General features: G+C 47.4%; 1 protein-coding gene and 1 long non-coding RNA gene across 8 annotated transcripts; both read right to left on the bottom strand.

Annotated features, from left to right (window-relative positions):
• Nucleotides 1-6,496: 6,496 nt before the first annotated feature.
• LOC119320183 lies at nt 6,497-11,082 on the bottom strand. 6 transcript variants are annotated; one of them, XM_037594285.1, is made up of 5 exons: nt 9,402-11,082; nt 8,934-9,012; nt 8,289-8,398; nt 7,192-7,303; nt 6,497-7,081 (listed from the first exon to the last, which is right to left on the bottom strand). In XM_037594285.1, exons 1-5 carry the CDS (start codon nt 9,566-9,568, stop codon nt 6,794-6,796), a joined length of 756 nt encoding a protein of 251 aa, XP_037450182.1. In that variant the 5' UTR covers nt 9,569-11,082; the 3' UTR covers nt 6,497-6,793. The 6 variants fall into 6 exon arrangements, 3 of the variants coding, with proteins under 3 accessions (XP_037450182.1, XP_037450184.1, XP_037450183.1); XM_037594287.1 differs by having other exon boundaries at nt 6,497-7,055; XM_037594286.1 differs by having other exon boundaries at nt 7,255-7,303.
• A 19-nt stretch (nt 11,083-11,101) lies between these two features.
• LOC119320182 lies at nt 11,102-16,277 on the bottom strand. 2 transcript variants are annotated; one of them, XR_005154838.1, is made up of 11 exons: nt 15,725-16,277; nt 15,219-15,307; nt 15,068-15,150; nt 14,760-14,838; nt 14,581-14,641; nt 14,428-14,495; nt 13,819-13,904; nt 13,491-13,588; nt 12,648-12,701; nt 12,344-12,543; nt 11,102-11,596 (listed from the first exon to the last, which is right to left on the bottom strand). It is a non-coding gene; the product is annotated as an uncharacterized LOC119320182 (long non-coding RNA). The 2 variants fall into 2 exon arrangements; XR_005154839.1 differs by having other exon boundaries at nt 15,219-15,274.
• Between the last annotated feature and the right edge of the window lie 2,096 nt (nt 16,278-18,373).

Raw genomic sequence — 18,373 nt, 5'->3', positions numbered from 1 at the left:
GTTGTAGGAGAATTTTGCGCAAGGACGGGTGTGCCACCATCCGCCGCCATCATGCTCACCCTCAGATAACCAACATTCTAAGGCAGATTACTGACCTATCACACAGACCACAATCGACTTGGGCCCGCCCATTACATAGATTTCACTTTTCATTTATGGGAACCAAAGTTTTCAGCCTATTTTTTTCGGTTTCGGAACCTTTCTAGCAGGTTCCTGAACAGTTTTTTCCTGTTTCTTTTTTTTCATTTTTCTATTCTTTTGCCAGTTATTTTTTTTATTTCCATCCATTTTATTTTTTCTATGTATTTTTATTTCCCTTAAAATTTCCTTTTTCTTTTCCTTTTTTCTCAATTTTATTTCTATTTTCAAATATATGTTTGTGTTTTATAAAATGTGCCTCAATTTCGAAAAATGTTAGTGCTTTCATAAATTGTTAAAATCTTCAACAAATGTTCCTGTTTTCAAATTTTGCTCACAAATTCAAAAACAGGTTTTTATAAAAGAAAGTTCTAGAATTTTAAAAATGTCTGTTCTTTTCAAAATTTGTTCACAAGTTTGAAAAATATTGTTGTGTTCATATTTTGTTCACAAATTGCAAAGATGATCGGGATTTCAAAAATCGTTGATAGACCCAAAAATTGTTCGCTTTTCTATATTCTGTTCGGAGGTCAATATTTTTCACATTTTTCAAAAAGATTTGCAGGTTTTTGAAAAAATGTTCGGAATCTTAAAAAATTGTTATCATTTTCAAAACTTTTTGAGATTTAAAAAATTGTTCTTGTTTTGTCAAAAAAATGTTCGGAATTCCAAAATTTCTTTGCATTTTTCAAAAAATATTTGGGATTTCATAGAATATTTTAGTTTTCTGAAAATATTTAGCACTTCAAAATTATTAATTTTTTTCATGAAATATTTCGATTTTTCCAAAAATGCTTTCAAATATGAATGTTGCTATGTGTTCTTATATGTTTCGCGCTTTCTATCATCACCAGTTACCGTCATGTCGAGTGGCATGTAGCACGCGTTAGGAGTGCTATGTCACTCGTTTTCTAAACGATATAGCGAGGCAGACCGGCACTCTTGTTTGTTTTTTCTAATTTGTATCGGTACAAATTCATGTATTTTTGAAAAATACATGTTAGAAATTACAACTGATTATCCTATCTTATATATTTAGTGATGTGCTTTTATTGACATCCTACTTTAGTATTAAAACTTAGTCTGCCCATTGCCGCATCACCAGACTGCAATTTGGCTCCCTAGATGGTAAAGCAATTTGAAATGGTCTCCTCTGCGCTCACCTGCCAGGCTACCCCGTGATCAATGCTTGGTATCTTGTGTGTCCTCGTCGGAGACACCCCTGTCACTAGCCCCTTGTGGTCACATCGAGAAGCCGAGTCGCCGAGAGGAAATCGCTTCGCGCATATGATCATCAGGATGACGCTATTCTAGAGATGGTGTGTCTTGCTAATAAATACCACCATTGATGGCTTTACATGTAAAAATGCTAGAGCCCCGTGTTCTATCTTTGCCCAGGGCCCTCGAAATTTCAGGACCGGGCCCAAGCGTCGTCTCACGGGCGACAAGATCCTCCTCCTGGGAGTTTAGCTCGGCCTCGCACTGAGATCGGATGGCCTCGGCCTTGGAGGCCTCCTCCCTCGCTTCCTCCTGGGCCTTCTCAAAGTCGGCCTGCTTCAGGAGGAGTTCCAGGTCGTGCTGTGCTAGCTGGTCTTGGGTGGCCTTCAGTTCCTCGTGGGCCTGGCGGAACCAAGCCTGTGCCTCGACGATGCGCTCCACAAGGTCTGCTTCTACCTTGTGCGCCACCGCCTCCTTGGACCTCGCCTTGTCCAGACGGGCGCGGTGGAGCGCCTGGAGCTTATTGAAGCTGGCGCTCATGGCCTGGAGGAGCCGCTCCTCTTGGGTGCCGCCACCAGCGCTCGGCTCGTCGACGACCTCAAGCCCGGCGGTGGCGAGCACTTCGTCGTCAAACACCTCCCCCTCGGCCGGCGCCCTGGTGCTTGCCGACCCTGGGAGGTGAACGAACACATCGTCGCTCACCTTCAGGTACTTACCTGAGCCGGAGGCAGCGGACGAGGAGGGTTGGTCGTCAACCACCTCCTCCTCGGCAGAGGCCTTGCCGGCCTCCTCTTCCGCGGCGCCCTTGCCGGCCTCCTCAGCACCGCCCTTGCCGGCCTCCTCGGCGGCGCCCTCGCCGGTCTCCCCGGCAGGCCCCTTGGCGGCATCCTTGGCCGCGGTCTCGGCGGCCTCCTTGGTGGCGACCTTCTCAGCCTCAGCCACGGCGTCCGCGGCAGCCTCCTCGATGATGGTATCGGTGTCCCCCTGGTCCGCGGGGGATGGGGGGGGGGGCTGGACGCCAAAGGAGGAAATAAGGCAGGGCCAAAGCCAAGGTTCAGTAGAAAAGAAAGAAAAACAAGGGAGAACAAATGACTCACCCATGCCAGGGTGGGAAGATGTGCCCCCCTCCCCGCCAATGTGTGTTGCCGGGATGGAGCCGCCAGCGCCCAAGTCTACCTCCTCCTCCGTGTGCATGGGCTCGGTATCTGGCGCCCTTGCCGGGGATGCCCCTCGGGGCGGTGTGGTCGATGGGGGCGGCATGGTGAGGGAGGCCCTTGGTGGCTCCTCCTGCTGTCGTTCTTCTCCTGCAAACCGCGGCAAGGTCAACAACAAGAGAATCGGGCCCCGGCAAGCGTTGGCAAAAGGTGTATGGTGAACTTACGCTGGGGGCCGAGCCAGGGGCTACGTCGCGGGCTGCTGTCCGAGCTGCTCTCCACCACCAGTGGTGCCTTTGAAGTACCCATCGGGGGCGGGCTGCCCGTCGAGGCTTTGGCCCTCTTCGCCGCCCGCTGAGCCAGTGTCTCCGTCTCCCTGCGAGAACAAGTCAAATCAAGGAGGGCAGCATGATTCGTAAGGGTGGAAACGGCGAGGGGCAGAGCGCTTACTCGTCCTCCTCCTCCTCCTCTGCTGCCTTCCTCTTCCCCCTCGGGCTGAGGGACGAGAAGTCGAAGCCGATGTACATGCCGGCGCCTGCGAGGCAAGGGGGAGGCGAAGGAGCCCGGAAGCGTTTGGATGAAGAAGAGACGGGCGTCTTCTTCTTCGCCGCTGCGGCCTCTTTCTTCGCTGCCGCGGCCCTCGTCATGCATGCGGCCTCCCCGGGAGCCCCTTGCCGCGTCACGGCCTTGCCGGGCTGGACCGGCTCGCTGGAGCCGGCCCGACGCAGGACGCGCCTCTTCTTCGTAGTCGGGGGCTCGCCGGCCTCGGCCTCCTCCTCGGATGACCCTTCGCCCATGCCTTCGGCAGGAGGGGGGGGGCTTGGTGCTGGCACCGGCCGCCTCCTTGACGGACTTCACCCACATGGCAAGCTCCTCCTCCTCTGCGGCCGCGGCGGCCTCGCCGGCAAGCCTGGCGAGCTCCGCCTCCATCGCCCTAGCGGCAATATAGTTCAGCTCCTCCTGGGTGGTGTCCTGGATGAGCCGCGGTTCATCGTGGTCGAGTTCTTCGACCAAATTGGCGAAGAACTCCTCCACCTCGCATGCCGGGGGCTCGACCCAGGCCGGGTCGAGACCGTGTGCGTTGAAGGGCGGCATCATGGCCAAGATTTCGGCCTATCGGGAGTTGTTGCTCAACGGGACCACTCCCGGTGGCAGCCCGAACAAGGGCCCCTTGACAACCTTGCCGGACTTTGCAGCCCAGTCCTCCTCACCTTGTCATTGGCGTACTCCTCGAGCTGGAAGAGCCTCCGGCAATACCAGGAGTGCCCCAACACCGTGAAGTTGTTCTGCAGGCCGGTGCGGAGCCTCATGATGTCGACCGTATTCCTGAAATCCCAGGCCGGCCTCCCTTTCTTGTGCAACGGAGCTATTCGGCGGCGGATGAAATCCGCCGCGATCATCACGAGGGTGAGCCCAGCCTCAGTAAGCCAGCGAATCCTGGTGGTGGCAATGGAGAACTTCTTATCGTTGGGGTTGAGGTCGCTCCAGTTCGCGCCGCGGGGCAGCGGCTCCTGACGAATGCCCTGACAGAACTCCGGTGGGTCCTCCTCCACGATCCAGCATCACCGGCCCCGCCACTCTTCCCACCTCTCCTTCGTGGCACCATCTGGGTACGCGCCTCTCTCCTGAATCCTCGGGATCCAGGTGACGGTCCCGGAAAGGGCACCCCCATGTTGGACGCGGGGGGAGAAGTAGTGGCGGAAAAGCGCCGTGCTGGGCACCACTCCGGCGAAACCCTCGCAAAGATGGGTGAAATACGCCAGGTGCGCCACGGCATTTGGCGTAAGATCCAGCAGGTGGAAGCCAAAAGTGTGCATGATATCGTTGAAGAAGTCGGAAAAGGGGGGCAAAGACGCAGAAGAAGAAGTCGACGAAGAATGGGTATCGTTTCTGGCCGCCTTTCTTGCAATCCACGGGGAGGGCACGCGTGGCGGGGTGCGCCGACGTTGTCGCCCCCCACAACAGCTTGTAGTAGTCCCTGAGCTCGAGGGCCTCGACGGATGACGGGACAAAGTAGGCGGCCTGCGCCCGCCATGCGCCACCTCGCTCTCCGGTGTCTCCTTCTCCCTCGTATCCTCGGCCACACCCTTGACCTTGCCAGATTTGGGCGCCATGGCGGCTGGGAAGAGAGCGAGAAGCTGGGGGCGGTGGAAAGCACAACAGCAGCGAGCAAGAGCTTGAGGAAGAAGATGGGGACGATGATGGCGGGATTGGGGGAAGCACAGGGGGTAAATGAGCCGCGTGCCCACGGTTATTCCTTTTTATGGGGGAAGACGTGGGCCGCTTGTTTTCCCATTTATTGCGATGTGACGCATGCCTGTTGCGACCGCCACACGCATGCCCCCACGTCAGGCACGACCCCTACGTCGTGCGTTCAACGGTTGTCGTGGGGAAGTGCAGCGGACGGAAAGTTACCGCGGTAAAAACCGCCCCGCCTGCCCGTGCACCGTTCTGGGCCTGGCCCAACAACGTGCCGCGCTTATGTGTGGCCCAGACCCGGGGGCTCCTGTTGGTGTACCAAAATAGGGGCGCTTTTTTGTACCCCTTATTTGTGCACGGGCAGTCAGAGCCGCACCCACGACCACACTTGAGCAGGGCAGAGACAGGAAATCAAAGCCACAGGACGGCCACAACAACGCCAAGACAGAAGCATAGCCAGAAGACAAAGTGGTTTCCCCTGGCAAGGTTCTTGCCGGGGCAGCCCCCACGGCCCCGGCAAGGCCCTTGCCGGGGCAGCCTACCTGACGCCAGCAGGGCGCGCCACCCTTGGGCCCCAGTTCCTCCAGCGTCACCAACCACGCTGGGACATGGGCTCGGGGAGCACCTCCATGGTGGCATGCAGATCTTTGTGAAGACAAGAACAACACTTCAAATCAGAAGAGTAAAAGACGACGAACCTCGGCGAGACCCTCACCGAGGAAACCCACAAGACCCCCGGCAAGATCCTTGCCAGGGACGACCGCAACGCCGTGGCAAGAGACCCTTGTCGGGGCCCCGGCAGGGCCCTTGCCGAGGACATCCGCGAGGCCACAACCAGGCCCGCACCCGCCAGGTTTCCGCCACTGCTCCCATGCAGCTGCCAGCCCACCAGCTGGGCAGGCACCTGCGTGTCGGCACAAGGCTTCTCAGCCAACTCAGCGCATGCCTACGTGGTGGCATGCAAATCTTCGTGAAGGTCCTACCACCGCGCCACCTCAGCAGCCTGCCAGCCTACATGGAGCTAACCTCCTCGCTGGCCCAGGCGCGTGTCAAGGCACGGCGAAGCGGCGGTAAAGTGGAGGGGACACGTCAGGGGCGCATTAAATGCACCTTGTCCCGTAATGACGAGGGATATGCTTAATCATAGTGCCCCCGATGCCACCTCCTGTGTGCCACTGTGGCGATCCCCTTGCCTATAAAAGGAGGCCTGAGGCATCCAGGAGAAGGATTCAGACTTTTGGACAAGTTACGCTCGTTGTAGCTAGTTCAAGAACCTCAAGAACACAAATATACACATCAAAGCAGGACTAGGGTATTACGCATCGCTGCGGCCCGAACCTGGGTAAACGACCCGCGTGCTCGTACCGACTGCTGATCCTACTCTCCTCGCCGCCCAACGCCCTGCAACCGCAGTAGGGATCCTTGTGATCCCATAGGTGTCATTTTCCACCGACAGCATTGAGTAGTCGGAGCGCGAAGCGGCAGAGAAGGCGGTAGGCTAGCTGGCGAAGCAGTAGGTATGCGTTGTCCGTCGGATGGCCGACATGATCTCCTCATTCGACGACTCGATATCTCCAAGACTCCAACCACTACAACGACGCCCCTCCCGCTGAACGCATACACGGAGGGCTAAAGCCGCACCAGTGATAACAAGGGCAAGGTATCAACGAGAAAATGGTGATTCCTGGCGCCCCTGTTCGTCTTCGTATTAGTTTTTACTAGATCGGAATCGCGCCTCGACGCGAGGGTGCCGGTCACAATGTTTTGGTCAAGCACGTAATGCTAAATCGGTAGTAATTCAGGTTTAGGATATGCTATTAAATTATGACCACTGAAAAGTTACTTCAGTTTCTTTCTGCTTTCCTATAACAAATAATTTTAAACTGACATCTCATAAAAACAAATGGTTAAAGCACTGAAGCTTCAAAACATGTACTTCTCCAAAACATGTTCTGCATATTCTAATTCTGATAGATCCAAGTGCAAACTTGAACTTAGAAAATAATATCAGTTTGAAAACATCCAGGAGTGTAAGTCGACTAAAACGAATGTCAAATTTAGGTCGAAGCTACAAACTGTAGAATTCACAAAAAGATATCTAATGCATGAAATTGCTGAGCCAAAATATTTTGAGCTAGATAAATCAAGTGTAAATTTTGTTTTTGTGACCTAGAACCCGAATATGTCAACGACCTGGACTGTAAGTTATGTGGCGAACAGGCCTGAGACATGTCGAGCTCCATGATGCCGGCTGGCTGGCCACCGATCCAGGCGCTGCCACGAGCCCCTTCTCCATGTGGTCTCGCGTCAAAGAGGACAGGCAACGACAACGGCTGGCCACCAGATCTAGCGATGCCACGAGAAGTCAGCCTCTGCTTTACAGTAAAAGAGAAATCGACACAGGAAAACTAAATAAACAATAGGCAACTACACCTGAAAACCACACTTAACTACCCATTGTCAAAAAAAGTATGTGCCTAACCCTATATCCTAATAGTAATGCAACATCATGCAGGTTCATTAGAGCATTGATCATCATTCTTACTCCAGTATTCAACATCAACAATGTGTCTGCACTTACACTTGACATACCCCTGCAAGCAAATCAAACTTTAGCCTAATATAAGAGAGGCATAGCTCCACGAGCAGATAAAGCGCTGAAACTGTAAAAACATTGATCATCATGCAGGTGCAGAAAAATAGTAGAAGTAGAAATAAAATAGGCGCAGAAATAATTTGAATGTAAATACAGAAATAAAGTAGAAGCATAAATAAACTGTAGATGCAGTAATCAAACTAAGTAACTTATAGGCTGGACCAGAGAAACCGATACAGGAAAACTAAAAAAACTAATAGGCAACTACACCTGAAATGGCATGATCGCATTATAACAAATAAATGATCTGCTTAGGCTGGATCGGCAACATTCCAACCTATGTTTTTGAGGCGACACTTCGCTTTAAGGCGCTGGGGGGCGCCTTGACGCCTAGGCTCCTAAAGCGGACATATTTGCAAAGCGCTAGGGGGACGCCTCGACGCCTAGTCGACGCCTTACAGACGCCTTAAAAACATAGATTCCAACTTAAATTTTTAAGCAAGGCGAGAAACTAAATCAACCGTGTTGAAGATAAAGAAATCAGACTTGCAATCTACAAAACATCTTTGACACATAATCATAGGGAAGAAATGATGTTTTTGTTTTTACAGCCCTAGGGAACTAATATGGTCAGTACCAAATAGTAACAAACTCATCAACAGATAATATTCGCTTTTCTACATAACGTAGAAGTAGAACCATGAGAGATTTTCTGCACGAGGTAGAACCAGAAATTCAAGAGGCAACAAATGGCTTTGGATTTACTTTGAATCATCTGAATAAGTCATCGAATGAGAACAAAACCATATAACCATCATCTACAGCCCCCCTCCAAACCGAACATGTGCAATAGACTACATAATCTTTTTTTTCCTCAAATCAGGATTGCCTACTCAACACACTCCAATCTTACAACATTTTGCAGCAAACAAAAAAAATATGTCAGGCAAGTCGAGCCCTGGCCCAGTGACACGGAGGCATACCTCGATGAGAGAAAAATTACACAGAACAGCCACACACTATTGTTCCATAGACTTATTTTTGTGGTGGTTGCAAACTTGAGTCCTCCTTTGCTGAACCTCTTGTATATAGTCTGTAAATCGGAGAATACAAAGACCTCATTGAGCAGCTTAGATAAAATTGCATTGGTACAGGCAATACCTAACATACACTCTGCAGAGTGGTAGTAAGTTAGAGATATCAGCACAGTTAATCGTACATTATCAAGCACCGGTAGGACTTCTCTTAATATTAGAATCACTTCCACAATGAAAAGAATCGACACTTATATTATTGTAAGCAAAATGAACAAATGTAGGAACTCACAATTAGTAGCAAAAGCAAGCTACTATGACCAACAATGATAGAAGTCATCAAGCTCTTTATGATATTTTCTACTTCAGATTGCAAGTGGCATTAAATGAGTGCGCAAAACGGAATATAAAAATAAAAAGGGTCAAGGTACTTCTGACAGAACTCCTCTCAGCATTATTTTGGTATATAACTCAAGCCTTGGATCAACTAATATAGCATGGTAGCTTTTTCTTCCTAATATATGTAGGAACTGCTAGTTAATCACAAGTCCAACTAATTTAGCAAACCAAGCCATGAATGGGAGCAAGCATCACCTTTGTAGAGACCAAACATTGGAACACCTTTGTAGAGATAGACCAAAATAATTCTCCTATTAAGTTCTTTGATTTGCATCTATCATCGTTATAAATATGGTGTTAGCTGAGGCAATTCTTTTCCTAACGCTGACTTTGGTAAGTCCAGACAATTATTCCCTTCTAATTCATATAAGTTCCCATTCAAACATTTGTGTAATTGAACTACTGTTCTATCTTCAAACAACACACTTCCCGAAGTTGCAATTATAAAAGCACTTGCACCAGAAGTGAAGATTGGCAAGCATGGAAAAGCTGACATATAATTTAAATCAAACACTCCCATATCTATTATATAAATTAGTGATTCTGATAACATCACATAAATATATTATCAAATCTAAGAGTGTACTACATTTGAAAGCATGATTTCATGATAAGAGAAGTGAACAAAATGAAAGAAAGAGAGGTAAAGAAATTTGAGTATACCTTCCCCTCAACACATCCATCTCCCTAAAATTAGCCCAAAGAGTTGGTTCAACAGGGTACTCTTTCCTTCTCAAAATAAAAAGTAAGATTAATCTGATGCCAACTAAATTCTGAAGTACGTCCTGTCTATTTGTGCTAAAAGGGCAGGAAGTCCACAACTCACACATATTATCGAAGAATAAATGTTTAATTTCAGTATTAGACTATCAGTCAAATAATGAAAATACGCATTTTACAGTTAATGTCAGAGAAACTAACAAATAATCCCCAAGAGAAATGATATATAGTGCATTTATAATTAATTGTTCATCAGTGGACTTTGATTCTTAGATGTCACTCATGTCAGCAAGTGAAGGGCTCCAAAATAGATATGCACGAATACAATACTTCTACTATTTTTCTCATGTATGTATGCCAATGCTTAAGTACTAATTTTGTATACCACAGATCCATTTGTATGATACAGGGCACTTTATAAGTCCCGGTTCATCTGTGTGCCATATCATCTTGATACATAGTCTTAAACTAAACTTTGTGTGGCCCATACATTTTTTGGTCTGGGTCTCGCTAAAAATAGGATTTCATCTCTCCTTTTTCTCATGCATTCACATAAGAAGAACACATGCAGTCAAGGAGTTGATAGGCAGTTATTGAGTACAAAATTTTTTACTAACCTTAATTCGGGCATATATCGGGTTCCCAGTTGTAGGCACAGTCAGCTTGTATGATTTATCCACCCTGAACTCGAGCTGCAGCAGATCAAAATGCAGAGCATGTATAAAAGCAAGAAAGTGTCAAGAGGAATCATACAACCTGTCGACAAATAACACATAGACCGGGATCGCGCCAAGGCGCGAGGGTGCCGGTCCGAACATTTTAATCAAACAGGTAATGCTAAGTTAGTAGGAATCTAGGTTTAGCATATGCATTCTTATAGGATAACAATTGTGATAGGATAACAATTGTGATAGGAGCGAGATAGGGAGCAGTATGCAATCAATGCACGGTTCAACACCCAAAGCAATGCACCATGAATTTCCCAATCAAAGTAAATATCACGCAATACAATTGAGGCGCATCAAGCTCGGCACAAAGAAATAGACCAAAAGCAACATTTAATATATCAGATCAGAGCAAGTGATATAAATAGAAAGGAATGCATTCCACAGATCAAAAGCCATTCATAATAATTAGAGCATGTAATTTATATCGAAAGAGACCGACACCTGAGTAGCGCATAGGGCAGACAAAACACTGAAAGCGGAACGTTTATACAAGAGGCTAGTGACAATCAGATAGCAGTCTACACAAGTTTTAAGGATGATAAAAGTCCATGCTAACTAATACATCTGTCAGAGAGTATTCAGAGTTCCTGCGCCAAGAATGGTTGAAACTCCTCACTGCTCCAAGAAAAGTTGTGTATCGCTAGCCCAGGAAGAGAAGAAGAAATGATATTCCTGGAGAAGATATCTCAACTCATTCAAGATTTATTAAAAGATTCATATGACATCTAAATCTAGCATGCATTGTTACAACAACAGATATCTATAGTGACCAAAAAGGAACTATTAGGAAGATGAGTTTAGTAAACTGACATCAAGCAATTCTGGCATATTTCCTTCAAAGAAGTTCGGGGAGTGTGTGTATACAGTAGCACTACACGGGTATGAATTATAGAAATACATAGCTGAGCACCATCATGAGAAATTTTTGGCAATGGGAAGATCCGTGTCTCAGGACTCAGTAAAATATAATGCATTTTAGCCTAAATATATACACATAAAAATGAGTGGATCCTTCTATCGAAGGTCACAATAAATAGCAGTTGAACTCAATATGTTACTTAGAAAAATTTCTTGGTAGAACATGTACAAAACATTCATGAAGCCTTCTAGTTTCATAGGGAACAACGTAATCAATAAACAAAGCTCACTGAGCACTAACTATGGTGTAGGGCAAAATACTAATAAATAGTATATATGCAGATTAGTTAAGAGTCCGGGAAGGAACTACAAATAACACACATCAGCAGATTAAGCAAAGGCAATGTGAGTATTTAGAAAAGAGAGGGAAGCAACAATCACATGCATGGGATGGAGGGAGAGAGCAGAAATCAACTTAGCTTTGGTGGCATCAAATCCAAAGAGAGTACACAACATCCTTTGTTCTTCCCCCATCTATCTCCCATTCTGCGTCTACTCAATAACAAAATAGGTGGCACATAAGCCAATCAACATATTATGGGAGGTTGATCTTGGAGGAAACGTGAAATTTAGACACATCATATTACATACTCTTTTATGATGAATATTGCTAATAAGATCTCGTCACAACTACATTTATAGCAAAACAGGTTGAATTTTGAACCTGTTGGTACATGAGATATATGGTTGTAAGCCATTTTTTCTTCCCGGGAGATATTACCAATGTCGGTATCATTTACAGGTAGTTACGAACAAAATGGTTGTAAGCCATGTTTACAACTCAAAACTCACAAATTTCTCTCTATGATTTAGAGAGAAACATTCAACATTTTAACTTACCTGAACATGGATCAAGTATCTAAAATTATTACTTTTCAAATGAAGTATCTAAAACTATATATTTTCTAGGGAAGAATCTACAACCGTCGCTCAGGTGAGGAAATAATCCACGCAAACTACGGGGATATAAAGGTCATATCCTAAAAGTGGTGGTACACAACAAGAGAAAGATTATATATTGAACATAAAAGATTTTTCTGGTAGCAATGGTGGAGGAGAATATTAAACATACTTTATTAAGCTTTAGAGAGGGTGTGGACCATAAATTATTCAATCAGAAATTGCCAGTATATCAAATACAGTTTCGAGGCTTTTCAAGACATTGGTTATCTTGCTGTGAACACTGGAACAGAGAAAGCGCCAACTAAGATAGAGAAAAAAGAAGAATAAAGATGCTACCTGCAGGCTGCAACAGTTGTAGCATGGAGGTGGCTGTCCGCATGGATGGGTTCACAGCAGCGGTGCAGGGCAGAAGAGGTCCTGGCTGAGGCAGAAGCATAGTTGGAGAAACTGAATAACCAAGACTGAGAAGGGCATCACACGGCTCTGATTTATCAATTTTACCACTTCGGTCACGGAAAAAACCTCTCAAATATAGACTACACACAACAATAAGAAATGGAAATGCAAGGTTAATAAGTACTTCATTAGATCAGATGATTAGCACCCAAAGTAAAGGAAACTTGAAGCCACAGCCACTCACCCTCTGTAATGCATGAGTTGTTGCCTCGTCGACATCGTAGATTGCTTGAACAACCTAATACAGCAGATTAAGTACATAAACGAATGTTCTGAAAGACTCAAAAAACTGCTTGCTAGTGCACGCAATAAGATTTTATGCAATTTGGTTCCAACAAATAAAGTATGTACATGCACCAGCTGTTTAGGATCTGAATCATTGTTTGAGAGCATATTTTTGTTCTCATATTTTTTTGTCATCCAAAGCGACTGAACTACGCATGCCATAAAGAGGGTGTATTAATAAAATATATCATGTCTATAATGGTAGAACTGAACCAAAAATCCTGGCATTTTAAGCACCAGAATAAAATGTTAATCCCAACTAAACACACTGATGCACTTGGTTCAGAAACAGAGGTAACAAAAATAGGTGCACAAAAAAATGATAGTTCGGCAGATGATATATCAAAACTGAACTTTTGGCGATAGTTTAATAGTTAGAAGAAAAGCCTGCCTTTCCACTTGTTTATTTGTCCACTTAAGTAAATGCTCTGTTCTTCCATCGTAAATAAAGCATCACTGCATGCCAATGCACACCAGTGCTTGATAAACTAATAGTAGCAGTACAACACTTCAGTTCCGTACATTATTAGGTTTCTGACAGAAATGGTAATTAAAATAAATCAAAAGAGAGACTAATCTTTCACGTGAGAAGAACCTCCTGTATTTGTAGCTTTCAGTTTTGCAGTAACAAACATGACAACTATGAACCGAAGATACACATCGATGCTTTTGAAGTGCTTAGTTGTTTAGCTTCAACAAACTGACTAATATTATGAGCTTTCATGAGAAGTATAGTACATACCATGATGCTTGCCTTACAGACCATGATACCTCCGGTGCAAGAGCCCTTCTATACCCTGAGTATGTGACGCCTCTCAAAGAGAACAAAGGACCTGAAGGCTGCACACAACCACACGTAAGATGGATCTAAGCAACCAATCACTGACAACAACCCACAAGAAATGGCGAAGAACTTGGTAGCCTTGGCGCCCGTGACGCGCCTGTCTCCATTTGCAGGGACAGTTTGGGACACGGCCACCGGAGAATTAGTGAAGCGCTGTCCATCCCCTCCCAATCCTTCAGTTTGGGGGCACTGGTGGTGGGAATCGTGAAGTTTGCAAAACACGCACCTGGGTCGGCGATGGCGAACCAGTCGACGTAGATCCTCGGGTGGTCCTTGGAGCAGCCCACGGGGTGCAGGTGCTCGTCTCATCACCTGTGCCATGGGGTTTATAACTACTTAATATTGGATATAAACAACAAATATAAAAAAAACTACCAATGTAACCAGTGTAAAATACAAAGCATGGATCTTTTGCTGCTGTTACCAACTTTCTTTTCGTAATTTTGCAAGAAATAGGAAAACAGAAGTACTGCCTAGGATCTTACTCCAGAGGTCCCTAACCCAACCAATTAAACACATTTTTGCCTCCTGGTATGATGGCTTAATGAGATGAGGATGATTTCATTTAAATAATAGGTCAAGGAGTGCTCACATAACCAAGATTGGTGATTGGGAATATCTGGTGCATAATATTAGCATATATAGTTTACTGATGTATTTTTTTGTCCAAGAAGAAAAGACTTTACCATGGCATATGTTCTCTGAACTTTATGCCCATTTTTCATCAGAACATAACAAAACTAAACCCTGCCCGTATTTCGATAGCGGGTGGTTTACTCTTAGATTTCAAAACTTTGGACCTTCAGACAACAAATGTACCAACGATCGAATGTACCTTCTGCCCACAACCTAGGCGTCGAGGTAGCAGGGTTCTCTAATCAATCAAGCAAATGGAAGAACATGCTGCACCAAAGAGAACTGCTTTTTAGGGAGCCATACATGCATAAAACCTAACAAGTAAAATAAATAAGGTGGATAAATTAGCTACCTGAACACCGAAGATGTGCTAAGCATACACGTGAGGCAGCAATCCATGACAAGCATAGTACCTGCAAAACAAATTTCCTCATATGATTCAGATCATATAAGTCAAAAGTAGACCCATTTGATAGTTCCTATGATAGAAGAATGCTCAGTAGATCATTGTAAAGATATTAAGATATATACTGGTGAATCTGCATCCCAGGTTGATGTTGCTTCCCCAAGCCGGAAAACACCACTATAGCCTTTAACCATGCCTTGATATCTTCAAATCACGAAAACATTGGGTCAGGAAATAAGCTTTAAGTTAACAAAATGCTAGTGCAGGGGAGACGAGTACGATGTCATCAGTCCAGTTCTTCGGAATGTAGATGATATTATTCCAAGTCATAACAATCAAGAATAACTTGAAATTGAAATGTGATAATTGAAAGGAAGATTGTTCCAGCAACCCTCACGGTTTCCCCGAAAAGAGAAGATAAGAAAGTACGTACCTATCAACAACTTTGGTTGCTTTGCCCACGCAAACAATCAACAATCCAGTGGCCATAGGATCCAGAGTACCAGCATGGCCAACCTGCATCATAGCTACCATAAACATGTGGGTTGAGCAAAAACCACACACCATGAAAACTGTGAGGTCACCTTTTGCACTTTCACCAACCGCCGTAGTTTCCCACAAACAGTAAATGAGGTCCACCCTGAATTCCGTTAAAAAAAGAGCCCATTTTGAGCTAGTAGAAAGACAAATTCAGCATCATTGTCAATGGCATTTCTTTTACTAATTACACGACTTGAAGAAAACTGGTCAAATAAAAGGTCCTGCTACGGTAACAGGACATTGTAATGTATGTACTCACATAAAAAAAATCAGTAATTCAAAATGCCAAACCGAAACTACATAAAGCATGAAGTCTAGATCAGGACCATATTATGGAAAAGTTCCTGAACCTGCAATGGTACATATACATCTGAATTCAAATGTACCACATCCATCTAACCCACCCATTCTGAAAAAAGGCCGCAAGTAAGCATTTACACACACTGCATCTAGATAAAAAGGTGGATTGGTGGTATGCATCTATGGGCTGCTAATTAGCATCGCCATCTGAGACTGAGAGCATTCATCAATGTGGAAGAGAGCGTGTCACCTTTGGGCTTGTCGATGAGCACGATGGTCCCTGTCGGCCTGTCCCACCTTGGCGGCAGCTCCGTCCTCGTGCTCGCGAGGTGCTGCCGCGACCAGTCTTCTTCCTCCCTCTCCGCATCCCGCTTCACCTACCTCGGTGCCCCTCCCAACACCGCCTTCTTCTTCGCCGCTGTCGAAGCGTCGTCGGCCTTCCCCTCCTCGGGCCCTTTCTTCAGGGCCCTAAAGAACTCCTCCACCTTCCTCTCCAGCACCTCCCCCTTGCCTGCCCCCTCCTTCTTCCCGAACTCATCGATTTCTAGGGTTAGGGGAGGGGAACGGCGGGAGGGGAGGAGGAAGCGAGCGAGGGAGGAGGCGGCGGGGCGACACGACAGGGAGGCGGGAGGAAGAAGGAGAGGGCGGCGGCGTGAGGAAGGAGGAGAGGGCGGTGCGGTCGCGGGAGAAGGGGGCGGCGGCTAGGCCGGCCTCGTCGCGCGCGGCCCCCATCTCTCTAGATGGGCGGGTTGAGGCCGGGGATGGGCGCCCGGGCGAGCGGCGGCGGCGGCAGGGCAGGGAGGCGGGCGCGGGGTAGGGTTTGGAGGGGGAAGAGAGGTGAGGGCGCGGCGGGCGGGCGGGAGGAGCGGGCGCGAGTGAGGGAGGAGGCGGCTAGGTCATCTCCAGAGGAGCCACTGTAATTTATACCCCCACTACGCGAAATGACCAAAATACTCCGGTGGGGGCACGGTATTTACATTTTGCTGCCATTACTATTCATTCCAGCAGTGTCAATCCCAGATCCAACGGCCCAGACTTCTCCAGATCTCGATCGGACGGACGAGAACGCATCAAGGGAACCGATCCGACGGCCGAGAGTCGCTGATCTCTAAGAAGGCTTGTAGGAGCCTTCTTCTCTTATTTCTGGATGTACCTTAATTAGTATGAATCTATGTTCATTTGCCGGCGATGAACTGTGTATTTTGGTTTGATGAACTGCTAAGCCCGTATGGAATTATGTTAATCTATGTCCATTTACCGGTGATGAATTGTGCATTCTGTTCGATGAACTGCTAAACCCGTATGGAGTTGTGTTAGTCTATGTCCGTTTATTACATTGGTTGTATGATCAGCTACATAGTGTGTCTTACGTTTCATAGATAGCATGGATTTCGGGGAGACGTGGACATTTGTGTGGTGCCCGATCGTTTAGAGCATCTCTAGTAGACTCCGTATAATGCAGACCTTCATAAGGCGTTTACAGTTCGACGAAGATATGTTTTGCGGGGCAAAATCGTGCGCTGCAGAATAGACCCAGTATAATTTAAAAAAAAACTTTCGCGGGAGAAATTGCAACCACACTGATCATTCATAGTTCATCACACGCTGCATGATCATACATATACATTCTTCTTCTTCTTCTACTACTACTACTAGAGGGGGGTGGGGGATCTCGTGGCGACGAGGCCGAGGTCGATGTACCAAAATGGACGAGCTCGCGGCCGAGGACGACATGGTGGAGGAGCTCAGTCCTCCTCGTCGGAGCTGACGAGGTCGATGAACTTCTCCCTCTACTCCTCGCGGATGCGCCGCCACTCGCCGTCCTTGTCCTTCGCGGCGAGGTTGGCCGCGACCGCCTGCTTGAACAGGAGGTCTTCGAGCTCCTCGCGTGGCAGCGGCGCTCCGCCTACTCGCGCAACCTCCATTCGGCAATGGCGTCCGCGACCGCGTCGACATCGTCGCCGACGTAATCTTCGGGCCCGATGACGAGCTTGCAGTCCTCCGGCTCATGCACCCACTCCCTCTTCATGGTGAGAAGTGTCGCGTCGGACGCCCCCCCCTGCGGCGGAGGAAGAGCCCGCGGCCGAGGAGGGCGTCCGCCCGGGCCGACGGTCGTACTCCTCCGTCTCGCGACGGAGGAGCCTTGACGGCGACTCGAGGCCTTGGTTCGTCCACCTCCTCGCCACGCGCTTCCTCGCGCCGTCTGCGCGGACGCACCGCTCGTGCTCGGGATCGCTGCCCCCGCCGGAGCTCCACATACGGTCCCACATGGCATTTGGAGGCGGAAGAGGGCTCACCGGCGGCGAGAAATGCGAGGGAGAGAGTGGGGAATCCCGGCGAAACGCGACGGGGGGAGGGGGGAGGGGTAGGGTTTAGACCGTTATCTGCCCCGCAAACTCGTAAATATACGATTTCAGTGGTGAGGTTAGCGGGCCGCGGTAAAAATGTTTACGGGCCCGACGAGTATACGGGCTCTGTTCTGCCCCGAAAATTTGACCAAATCCGTATACTCACCGAAATTATACGGATTCGCGCGTTATACAGGGTCTGCTAGGGATGTTGTTAGGCTCGGCTTGGCTGTAGAGGGTCTAAAGACAACGATGCCAAAACCGCGAGGCGGCCCCATTAGGTGCACTCTTTTCGGCGCGTTAGTATTTCTTTTACGCCTCGCGTGACCGCAGCATCGTGGCCAGGTTCGGAAATTCCTACTCGCCGCTCGTTGCGGCAACGTGTCGATGCTTCGCACAGGAGAAGGTGCTACGAGCGACCGAGTGGGCCGGCCCGTTTTAGCATACACCGGTTTTGGGAATGTTTCCAGCCGGGTTTTTTTCGGTTTTGGGAACCTTCTAGAAGGTTCCTGAACCGGCTTTTTTTCAGTTTCTTTTTCTTTTTTCTTTTC

Source organism: Triticum dicoccoides, chromosome 6B (genome assembly GCF_002162155.2).
Source record: "Triticum dicoccoides isolate Atlit2015 ecotype Zavitan chromosome 6B, WEW_v2.0, whole genome shotgun sequence".
Classification (NCBI taxonomy): Eukaryota; Viridiplantae; Streptophyta; class Magnoliopsida; order Poales; family Poaceae; genus Triticum; species Triticum dicoccoides.
This window is presented reverse-complemented; position numbering and strand designations above follow the sequence as displayed.

Coding starts and splice junctions, on each gene's coding strand:
- LOC119320183 (XM_037594285.1), bottom strand. CDS start 9,568: ATGTGTGAGTTGTGGACTTCCTGCCCTTTTAGCACAAATAGACAGGAC. Junction 8,399..8,933: donor AATGTTTGGTCTCTACAAAG/GTGATGCTTGCT, acceptor TCCGATTTACAG/ACTATATACAAGAGGTTCAG. Junction 7,304..8,288: donor GTAATTTTTCTCTCATCGAG/GTATGCCTCCGT, acceptor ATTTGCTTGCAG/GGGTATGTCAAGTGTAAGTG.